General features: G+C 36.5%; 1 protein-coding gene across 1 annotated transcript; it reads right to left on the bottom strand.

Moving 5' to 3' along the window:
• Window positions 1–681: 681 nt before the first annotated feature.
• LOC118735186 (neurogenic protein big brain-like) lies at window positions 682–5,074 on the bottom strand. The gene is made up of 2 exons (XM_036464828.1): window positions 4,341–5,074; window positions 682–3,013 (listed from the first exon to the last, which is right to left on the bottom strand). Exons 1-2 carry the CDS (start codon window positions 5,072–5,074, stop codon window positions 2,365–2,367), a joined length of 1,383 nt encoding a protein of 460 aa, XP_036320721.1. The 3' UTR covers window positions 682–2,364.
• Window positions 5,075–12,672: the final 7,598 nt, after the last annotated feature.

Consider the following 12,672-nt stretch of genomic DNA (forward strand, 5'->3'; position numbering starts at 1 on the left):
ACCGGTTGGCGTTTTTATAGGAAAAATGGTTTTTTTGTTCCCGTACTTTTTGTTGTTACTCAATTTTTACTCTCACTTCAGAGAGTAATTTGCTGTTTGACAGTCTTACAGGATTTTTCACGAAAAGTATCGGATCAGAGCTATTATCAACGTGACAAGGCTGTTGATAATGCTCACAATTTATGAAACTTCTAAAATTTCGAATGAAACTATGTTTTTTATTTTTTGTACCATGGGTAATACCAAGGTACATTGAACAGGTAGTATCAGTAGAGCAGCTGATTTGATTTATTTTCAAATTATTTGGTCTCGAAAATGTCAAATATTTTTAATTTTTTCTCACGAAAATTATAAGTTGTTAAAATCCATTTGCTTGTGAAACCTTTTTCCCTACAAAACAAGCGATTGAATAGCAGCTTTTGGAACGTTCGCCCAACTCGGCAGCACGACCGCTGATTACTGGGCCTTGCAAAGGATGGATCAATGCTTCGAGAAGCAAACAAATTTACTAGGAAAGAAAGTTGCATCAATTTTTATTTTTTCCAATTTCAATTTTTTATTTTTATAATTTTTTGTATTTCACATGGCACGCTTTGATTTAGAAGAAAAAATTCAGAACAGTTGTTGACACTTTCGATACCAGAAGCAACAACAAAATACACGCAAATGTTGTTTTTGCTCTACTGATACTACCTGTTTAATGTGCCTTGGGTAATACTATGTTCAGATTTGCACTGCATTTAAGGCAATAAAGTGTTACATTGAATTACTGACTTTGATTTTCACAATAACTCAATTTAGCTTGCACAATTATCATGTGACAACTGAAAATGTTTTTCTTTGAAACTCTTTTTACATATAAGTATCGAAATATTTGAAAAAATTCATATTTGAAAGAATTTCGCTAGATCACAGAATAAATAGTATACATAGAACTCTTTCAGTCAATCGAGTTTTGATTGTAGACTACTTTTTAAAAGACAATTTTGCAGTTTCAAGGTATAAGGAAAATGGAGCTAGTGCTTATTGCAGAATTAGAGAAATACGCAGCCGAAGATCATTGTGGGAGTTGGTACAATAAAAAATTTACATCCCATGGGCTATCTTCATTTAATTTTTCGTTTTGTTTTTCTCCTTTTGATTCTCCATTTTCATGAAATTTGGTTTTCTATTTGAAATACTTTCCTTTTCTCACTGAACATGCCTGGCAAATCTGACTCCATTTAGGTGTAATTAGGTGCTAATTGCACAATTAAATAATCGAGTAAATTTAGCTTAATTGCTTAGATTCCTTAATTACGCATATAAGGTGAACATAAAAACATAATAAACGGCTTACCACACAAAAACAATTTCGTGTGTGATTTTATAGAGTTAACAAAAACTGTAGAATGAATAAAATGAATAAAAATTAATTCCGGCTTCCATCTTAACTCTACGACGAATCAATACGAAATGAGAGTCGTCAACCCATCCAGAAGTCGGTATCAATACCAGTTTAGACCGATTTCTTTTCGTTAATATTTAATAGTTTGTGTCATGGGTTGTCAATAAACTGCAATGAAAATGGTAATTTTAGCTGAAGGACATTCGTATCGAGAGGTGGAGCATAAAAATTTTGGTATCATGAAGGAAGACCACTTAAACAAATTTTTATACTAAGCTCAAGTACGTACGTATTGGCTTTTTTGTGTATATGTATATCATCAGTTCGTTGCCTTTGTAATCAAATCTAGATCAGTTCAGGAAATGATGCGTTATGTCGAATGCATACATAATTCTTTGCCTTGCTAATTTTCCCTTTACAATTTATGTACATAAAAGCCCAATAAACATTCGGCATGGTTAACAATTCGAAAACGATTGGAAACCCAATCTTTTTTCGAGTCTCACCTTCGATAACGAATGTGAAATAGGTTAGTATTCGGTTCGAGAACTAGGCCATTCTCCAGCAAAACGGATCCCTCGTTAACCAATGTATTTTTCTTTCGTTATGAATTCGAAATCCAGCCCACTACCGAATTGGAATTTTAATGTGGGAGAGTGATTTTCTTATATTTCCCTTCGAGAATGAGCTGGATTTCATTTTCTCTCTGGATACTATGGTTCCATTTTTTTTTTCGAACCCATCTCGAGTGTATTTCCAATATACTATGAACGTTGGAAAACTAAGGTTGTTTATGGGTTGGTTCTCAATTCAATATTCATATTGGATATCGAAGATCATTTTCGAACGTTCGCCGAAATGTTTATTGGGAGTATACAGACGTTTTGATTTACTTTAATGTTCGGAAAGCGTTTTTTGGTTTATAAACTTCCGTTCAGACAATCACTCGGTATTCACGGGCCCCATCAGCGCCACCTTCAATTGCTTTGCATCGGTAACATGCCATAGTGTGGCTGTTGAGATGTTTGATGTTGTTGTACTAAAATCTGTTGTTGTTGTTGCGATTGTTGCTGCTGCTGCTGTTGCTGTGACTGCTGTTGTGATGTCTGTTGGGCCGGGGTTGCTGATAGCAGGGATTGATTCGAACTCGTCGAGTATGTGACCATACCGGTTGTGATCTGTGGCGGCTGTGACACCACAACTGGTGCAGTTACTTTGCGCTCTGACTGCGTGCGCATGGGTGGCGCACCAACTTGGGAATAATTTGATGGAATTGGTGGTGGTGGTGCGTACATAAGTATCGGTTCGCCACCGGTTTGGTTACGGGCAGGAGGTGTGACTGCTGATCGGTGGTAGGATCCGTAGGAGCTGTCATCCGACTGCGCCGATTGGCCACGATTACGATGCATTGTCATGCCGTATGCCGATTCTGGTCGACGATCATATTTGAGATTACCATCGTGTGGATTAGGATTTTGACGAATTCCGTATACGGACTGAAAACCTTGTTGGCCTTCCTCACTAGTGGGCTGCAGTCGATGAGGAGTAGGTTGATGTTGATGAAGTTGCTGCTGTTGCTGATGGTGTTGCTGCTGTTGATGGTGGTGATGAGCAGTGATCGGACTTCTACCACATTGTGGTAGATCTACCACTTTTTGGAGCATCCACCACATCTACCACACAAGGTCTGAAATCTACCACATATTCGCATTTTTGAGTAGTTATAATTTAGCACCACATGATTTTCTTTATTTTGTTAATTTGAAGAGCAAAAATTGTCCAACACTAAACACTATGTGATAACAAGTAGGAAAACGATATCGAACCGAAACTATCGAAATAGTACTCATTTGCAGTATCGATGTAAAATTATCGGGTTTTAAAAATATCGTAATCAAAAGACTCGATATTCCAAATATCGATACAAAACAGAAAAAATTAAATCTGAATATTGGAGTCATTTTCTATTAAAGAATTAACACTTTGCACTTTAATAAGTACATCACTGAAGGCGCGCCACATACCAACCTAAGATAATTGACATTTCTGCGCTTTAAAGCTCAAAATATATCAATATTGCTTTACATATAAATTCCAAAGTAAGTAGGGTTATAGTACGACATAGAGTTGCAAGATATGGAATGTTTAAAAACAATATTAACTACAAAACTTTCAATAGAAATTTTAGTAAGGACAAATTTTTACATTTTGGAATTTGGAAAATTAACTTTCAATATTTCAAATATTACTACAAAAGGTTTTATACAAATAGTCTTGCCCAATTCTCAGAGTTTTCAATTTTGACGTTTTCATTAACTTTGTAATGTACATTTACGATTCGATACGATACAAGGGTTCTGGTACTCGATTCCAAAAAATAACGTTTGAAATCTTTCGAGTAAAAATTATCGGTATCGAATGGCAAAAATATCGATATGGTTTCATATCGTATCGAAATTCGTGTCCCTAATAACAAGAATGATAGTATAAAAGATTTCCCGGCGGCGATGAGATTTCTCAATTAAAAGTAAACAAAGTCGAATGGGAGGAGAATAGAAACCATGAAACAGTGAATTTTCTCAATATTAAATTTTTCGTCGGGAAACGTGATTTTATTGTGTTAAATTGCAAAATATATGATTAATAAAAAGAATTAATAAAGAAAATGTAAAAAATCGGCGATTTTTGTGAAAATTAGCACATTACAGTGCATCTAAAGTTTTTAACGCGTTGTTTACTTTTACTTGAGGATTGTCAAAATAGGCAAAATCCGAGTTAAAAGTTTTTTCTAAAGATTCGAATTAAAAAGTTTTCAGTTAAGGTGAAACCTTGAAAATTTTTTTAAATTTTTGTAAAAAGTTTGATCCAAAACCTGAGATATACCACATTTTTTCTAAATCAACCAACAGTTTTTCCAGAATCTACACACAGAATTTTTATTAAGTCCGATCACTGGTGATGAGGTTGTTGTTGCGAGTGTAGCTGATGCGAATGTTGTTGTTGTTGCTGTGATTGTCTCGTTGATCCCCTTATGCCGTAAATGCTCTCTGAACGCTGCTGCAACTGATTCTGTACGTTTTGATTTTGCAGATTAGATGATTGAGCCTGTGTTTGCGCTTGTGTCCCTCGCATGCCGTACAAGCTTTGAGCCGGTACTAAGGGACCTGGACGAGGAACGATATCGCGATTTATTGCTGCGTTACTCTTTGCATAAACTGACTGTGAGCGATTTAAATTGGTGCGGGTAAGCGTAGGTGACCGGCAATATAGGGAGCGAGTACCTCCGTATAATTGTTCTGGTTGGTCGAGTTTATTTAGTGGAGGGGCTGTATATAAGTTCTGACAGTAGTTACCACCAGTAGGAATGGTGCCAGCGTTGCTTGCGATTGTTGATTTGGTATTTGTTTGACCGCGGAGGTATGTGCCATGTGAATATTTAGCAGGCATGTGGGGCTTTTCAACATCCACATCATAGTTCATATCGTCCTCGGAATGAATAGAGAATGAGTCACTATCTACATTTGATTTATGTGCTCGTGAATTTCGACGCAAACTGAAGACATACTCATAAAGCAAACCTGATGAAATACCGCCGACAAGCGGACCGAACCAGTAAACCCAGTGATTATCCCATTTATTTAAAACAAAAGATGGACCCAACGAACGAGCAGGGTTTAAATATGCCATCTGAAAACATAAGACAACATAATCAATCATCAAAAAGGTATTTATTCATAAATGAAAAAAAAACGCTTGGTTAGGAACTCGACTTTAATAGATAACTAAATGAAGAACTACACTGTAAAGAAGGAAGCGAAAGTGACTAAATGAACCGTATGCATAAAAACTAAGCAATTGCTCTTTCTTAAACCTTAAACTTATATTTATTTGAACAAATCGAGTAAAACGTCTGAAATTTTAAGAAAAGCATTTGTTTAGGTTTTATGCATACGGCCCAATGTTTATTAAAGGCTATTACTATGTATGTATGTATGTGTATGTAGATATTTATTTCCATATAGACGGTGATACTGCAAAACCTTCTATGACAACTATTACCTTTGGTGCTTAAATGATCTGCCACCTGTAACTTATCGCTTCTGCTTGTCGCTCATCTTCATCAGCCAAAGTCAGATAGTTCTGCCATTAGTTTATGGGAGTATAACGATTCAAAGATGCATTCCGGTCCAGGCAACAGACTAGACTAGACTTTGCAATATTACTGACGACATATAAAATATATCTTCCATAAATTTAAAATTAAAGCATTATAAGAGCAAATTAAAAGTTCACATCTCCAACACAGTTTGATTTCTGAACCACAGTACTACGGTCACTTACCCCATCCGCTTAACTATCTTTGTTTTTACCACGCTTTTACCATTTCAGAATCTTGCTTGTCCAGACGTAGAATATGCAAAAACTAGTCTAGACATCTACTTTGGCGAAAGTAGTTAAATATTTAACAGCCGCATTATTATTAATACGCCCAAAAATATGCACTACGCTTTAGCGGAACCGCACGATACGATTTCTTTAGATGAAATTAATTGCGGCTATATGTATGTATTTACATGCAGTGATTGCATTTACTACTACATAGCAGCAGTAGCTACTAAACTCCTGCGCAATTCCATTTAAACGGCCTAACAAGACATCCGATCGCCGCGCAAATACTTTCCCTCCTTTACTCTCATCGTTCGGGTCAAGCGTGAGTAAGCATAAACCAGTTTGTGCAAGCGTACGTAACCCTGCAAAAAATTGTGCGACTAATCTCTAAAGAGAGTATTCCGAGATTACACTCAATCGGGTACAATTGGGCCTTAATTAGTCGCAACTAGTCTCATACGGGTGCTAATGGAGGTCAATTAGTCTCGACTCATCCCTTATGGGTATAATTGGATATCAATTAGTCCCCAACTCATCTCTAACGGGTACTATTAACGATTTAATGATATGTACGCACTTAGTCAATGAAATTTCATGTGCGACGTTGGCACACAGAGAGAGTATTCGCCTAACAAAACTGAGCAACCCGGTTCGAATCTCAGCTGGCGCAAATTTTTATTTTTATTTTTTAAAAGTGACTAGTCGCTTTTTATACCCTTTCGGGTATAAAGGTGAACAATTAGTCTCTTCATAGGACATGCTCGAACAAAAGCTATCAGTTCATTCCATATAAAGTATCAAAACTGGTATTAGTCGCATGCTCTTTTGCGATTGCTCCCGGAGTCATCCCGGATTAGTCTCATTTTTGCAGGGAAACTACCGTAGTAGTAGTAGTACTTGAGTATTTTCGAAGAAAACGTACATTTGTGGCAAGAATGATAGAAGAATTTTCTGGATCGTGCATTTGTGGTATCTGAATAAAATTAAGGACAGGATTGTAGTGGAGCGATGAAGAGAGCGACGAGCAAAACGTACTTTCAACTAAAATGCTAATATACATACCTAAGTACATATGTATGTATATGTGCATAGATACGTATGTGCATACATAGATACGTATGTGCATAGATACTAAACTCCTGCGCAATTCCATTTAAAGGGCCTAACAAGACATCCGATCGCCGCGCAAATACTTTCCCTCCTTTACTCTCATCGTTCGGGTCAAGTGTGAGTAAGCATAAACCAGTTTCTGCAAGCGTACGTAAACTACCGATCAATAGCAAGACGCGCAGAGTATTTACTTTGCCTTCCGCAACTACTGCGAGTAAAAGGTATTTGACAGTAGAGTACTCTACTGGTAGTACTTGAGTATTTTCGAAGAAAACATACGTTTGTGGCAAGAATGATAGAAGAATTTTCTGGATCGTGCATTTGTGGTATCTGAATAAAATTAAGGACAGGAATGTAGTGGAGCGATGAAGAGAGCGACGAGCAAAACTTACTTTCATCTAAAATGCTAATATACATACCTAAGTACATATGTATGTATGTGCATACATAGATACGTATGTGCATAGATACCACGGTGGAGAGAATACAGAGGTGGCGCCGATGACGATACCGCTACTCGGCTCTCAGTGATTTTGACAGAATCAGCTGTTTTGGTGACGTCATAGTAGAGAAGACAGCAGTAGTGATGTGCTGAGTCAATACTTTTAAGTACCCAATACTCTCGATACTCGGTACCGAAACATTTAGGTTTCGAAAAAAAGCACACATAGGCCAAAAATATGGAAAAACGCCTAACAAAACCCGAATGTAAGAGCCAATAGAGCTTTTTACTGATTCAAATGAAAGATGTATATATGTCGGTTCGATGCCATAATACAGAGAAACCCTTACTTTTTGAAGCATTTTTGTTCCAGCTGAATCGGACGATATCGTTTTTGTAGGCCTGGGACAGATTCTGTAACCAGTTAACGACAATTTTCGAATCGGTATCGGTTTTGTCGACGTTTGATATCAAATATTTGTAAGTCAACAAGTGCGATATCGATCCGAAACTTGTCGCTTACTGGCTACAGAATCTCTCCCCTGAAAGGCTTCTTCATCCGTCAAAGTATTTTTCTTGAACCTTGGATCGACTAAGGTTAAAACTGATAAAATAATATTTTTCTGTGGCGATAAGTTCAAGTGTTTTAGCTGATATCATATAAATTAGTAATGAAAGTTTTTTCTAAACCTGAAATGCATATAATGGCGAGGGTTTAATGTAAATAATCGGTATCGGATACCGAAAAGGAAGTATAGGGTACCGAAATCTTTTTTAAGTATTGGGTACCGAGTATTGGGGACAATTCAGCACATCACTAGTCGCCCTCATTCTCGCCGCTCTCAGTTGTCAACTCTACGATGACGTCACGCTAAAATTACTCTCACGAATTCTGCTGCAATCGGCGCAATCTTGTATTCTATCATTCTTGCATAGATACATACTATGTGCATAGATACGGATGTGCATAGATATATATACATATATGTGTCCGCATATATTTTTTCTCGTCACTTGTTCTGTCGCTTCACTGCAGCAAAACCAAGTTGTGGGGAAAACCCCGACGATATGCGTACAATTGAAACCATGGGTTTGAAGATAGCGCAAATTGATGTGAAAATTTCAATTTCATATTAAATATATTTATGTATGCATGTACATATGTACATATGTAAAAATGTAGTTTCGATTTAAAAAAAATCGGATAAAGTTTTTCTTTCGCCATTTATTTAAAAAAAAATCAGTGATCTTATGCGTCTTCTGAACGACTTCATACATTAGCTGTCAAATTCAACTCTCAAAGGTACACACCAACATGTTGTCTCAAATGATCAGAAAAATATTACGATCATCTAACACGCAACTATTCAGTTGATCAGAAGTACGCAACAACGCGTTCAGAAGGTGCAATCGCACCAGTTACTGAGCTGTTGCGCCTTCTGAACGTGCCCAATGAAAATTAATTTCTCTTGAAATCAAGTTATATGGCTGCGTATGTATGTACATATGTACATATTCCGAAATTTTTTTTTATTTGAAAAGGCTCTCAAGAAAAACTAAAAATTCATATAAAATTACGCACAATAAATAGAAAATAAATTTGCTTCTATAACAAATTTCTTAAATCAGTATGCAGCTCTTAAGAAAAAAATGCTCGTACGTCTCGTCGCTACCATGTCCAACTATCGAATGTGAAAATCGGCACTTTTCAAAATTTTGATTTGCCACTAATAATTTTATTTCGTATAGCAGCATTGCTTAAGTTATTGATTTCGACAACTTATTTGTTGGTTAATGACTGCAAATAGTTTTATAGAAAATTAGAAAAAAGAAATAATACTTTCATAAAAATTTAAGTACATACATACATAGATTTAAAAAGCTGCTTGAATATAAAAGTTTTATGAAAATGCCACATTAAACAACTGTCTAAATCTACGTTATTTTTTATAAATAAGGCCGTAAAGATTTCCTTACATCGTCAAATTCCATATTCTATTTTTACTCTTTCAATTTCACTGACCAGCGCCGCAAACGATTTCAACTAGTAGGCTAACAACCAGAATTGAAATTTAATACGCAAGTACTTACCGTACTACAAGTATACAGAGAGTAGATTTGCTGCTCCCTTTTGGCAGCAGCAAATATCTCGCGTACGCGATGAGAGAAAGTAGAGTACCTACTTTGGTGGAGTAAGAGCAAGTACGTCAAGTATTTACTCTCTCAACGCCAAGTAGGGTATGTATGCGGAAAAATAGTAACAATGTGTTGGGAGTAGAGTACAATGCAAGGAGTACTTATTGATCGAAATGCGGCAAATACACTTGCGCTGGACTCTAATAGATACATACTATGTGCATAGATACGTACATATGTATGTGCATAGATACGTATGTATGTGCATAGATACATATACATACTAGCAGACCCGGCGAACTTCGTCCCGCCCAATATTTTTATATATTTTATTGAAACTTTTTGGTCCAAGATTTTCACCAACAATTCACGTTTACAATTTTCATAGGCACATTCGTCTGCTAAGATTATGGTTTGGTGGTCATTTGCCGCTTTAAATAACCTAAGGAAAGTGTTATATCCGTGAAGAAGTTCTTGAAATTCTCCAGTTGTGCGGCATTTTATAGCTAGGTTATTCGCAAAGCGAAATAAATTTTTTCCTCTTCACTTCCTGGCGGCAACAACCCGGTTCTATAGTGAATGTCCTAGAAGCTTTACAGTATAGTTGGTGGCAATTTCAAAATGGGTGCGAATCATTGTTCTACAGAAATGCAATATACATATACTTATTTCAGACGAAATACCTTAAAACTTTGAACGCATAATAATATTGGAAAATCACATTCATTGGGCCAATCGCAACGCAGGAGCGTTCGATGTACCCAATGGTGCAACAGGTCGATTTAATCTGACCTTCACGGCCCCTTTTCTCACTTGGCTATTTTTAGTAATAGCTCGACTTGAGCACCACTTGGCAGCACGTTTTTGCAATAGTATTGCATACATATTTAAAACATTAGCCAAATCGGATAACAAATAAGATTTTTAGTAATAACTCAAATACAGCGCCAACTGTCGGATTAAATTGTGAAACTAAACCATCCAGAGACCCACTCAAACACACAAAAAGTTTCGTTAAAATCCGTACAACCATTTAGGAGGATTTCACTAACAAACACACCTACAGAAGAATTAAAAAATACATTCAAAGATAGCTAAAGGTCGGTACGTTTGTAGGCCTCACACCCCCTTTTCAAATAGCCCAAATTTTCTCCATGAGTATGGGCTTGATTTCAACTACATACATACTCGTATCTCCACATGAAGTTCCAGTACTGTACCATGCATACTTTCAGAGATAATCAGTATAAAAATTCGATTTATATGGAAGGTCCCACGCCCCCCTTTCCAACAGCTGCCCTCTTTCTTCATGAGTATGCGATTGATTTCGTATATCTCCACACCAAGTTCTAGAACTCTACCATGAACGCTTCCAAAGATAGGCAGTATGAAAAATTTGGTTTGTATGGAAGATGTCACGCCCCCTTTTCCAATAGTTCCAATTTTTCTCCAAGAGTATGCGATTTATTTCGTACATCTCCATACAAAGTTCCAGAACTCTACCAAAAAATTTCCAGAGATATGCAATATGAAAAATTCGGTTTGGGTGGGAGATGCCACACCCCTTTTTACAATAGCTTAAATTTTTCTCCAAGGGTATGCGATTGATTTCGTATATCTCCATACCAAGTTCGAGAACTCTACCATGCACACTTTCCGAGATATGTAGCATGAGAAATTCGGTTTTATGGGAAGTGCCACGCCCACTTTACATATAGATTTTTTTTTAGCCTAAAACCATCCTTGGGACACGTGCGGCAGGTGGCAGTTTCAAAAAAATCGGTTCAGCCGCTCTCGAGCCTTGCGAAAACTAAAAAACGGCTTTAAAAATATATATCAGTTGAGATTTATTATATATTATAATTATATTTTGACAGTATCCGTTGTTTCTGATTGGCGCAAAAAAAATCTTCGCCCCTTGATATGGTCGTTGCTCAAAGCTATTTATATTCGAAATTGCATGAAAATTGGAAAACAGGAATCTATAAGCTTATCCAGGCAAAAAGCTACCTACGTACCGAATTTTAAGCAAATCGGACCGTAAATAAGATTTTTTCGAATAGATCGGTCCCTGGTCCACTTCTCGGAAAAAATGGATCATATATGCTAATATATGCTACTTACGTACCAAATTTTAAGCAAATCGGACCATAATAAGATTTTTTCGAATAGATCGGTCCCTGGTCCAATTCTCAGAAAAAATTGATCATATATGCTAAAAAGCTACCTACGTACCGAATTTTAAGCAAATCGGACCGTAAATACGATTTTTGCGAATAGATCGGTCCCTGGTCCACTTCTCGGAAAAAATGGATCATATATGCTAATATATGCTAAAAAGCTACTTACGTACCAAATTTTAAGCAAATCGGACCATAATTAGATTTTTTCGAATAGACCGGTCCCTGGTCCACCTACCCAAAAAAAGTAAATTTTTTTTAGCCTAAAACATGGTGGTTAATGAAAGCTATTTATATACAAAATTTCATGAATATCGCACCAGCCGTTCGCGAGATTACCTGTTACAAAAAAAAGGGACTTCTCTTTATATAATTAGTATAGATATAGATAAGTGTCCGGTATATATTTTTTCTCGTCACTTGTTCTGTCGCTTCACTGCAGCAAAACCAAGTTGTGGGGAAAACCCCGACGATATGCGTACAATTGAAACCATGGGTTTGAAGATAGCGCAAATTGATGTGAAAATTTCAATTTCATATTAAATATATTTATGTATGCATGTACATATGTAAAAATGTAGTTTCGATTTAAAAAAAATCGGATAAAATTTTTCTTTCGCCATTCATACACCTCTAATTTTAGTATTTATTAAAAAAAAACTCAATGAAATTCAAAAACTCTATCTTGCATTTGGTTTTACTCAATACCAATTTGAGCTGTCGCAGTGTTATCAAAAAAAAAAAAAGTTATCAATGGGTAGGTTCAGAAGGCGCAGCAGTTGAGCGCAACCGTTGCTAAAAAAAAATCAGTGATCGTTATGCGTCTTCTGAACGACTTCATACATTAGCTGTCAAATTTAACTCTCAAAGGTACACACCAACATGTTGTCTCAAATGATCAGAAAAATATTACGATCATCTAACACGCAACTATTCAGTTGATCAGAAGTACGCAACAACGCGTTCAGAAGGTGCAATCGCACCAGTTACTGAGCTGTTGCGCCTTCTGAACGTGCCCAATGAAAATT

Source organism: Rhagoletis pomonella, unplaced genomic scaffold, assembly GCF_013731165.1.
Source record: "Rhagoletis pomonella isolate Grant_MI unplaced genomic scaffold, Rhpom_1.0 Rhpom_scaffold_00003, whole genome shotgun sequence".
In the NCBI taxonomy this organism is placed as follows: Eukaryota; Metazoa; Arthropoda; class Insecta; order Diptera; family Tephritidae; genus Rhagoletis; species Rhagoletis pomonella.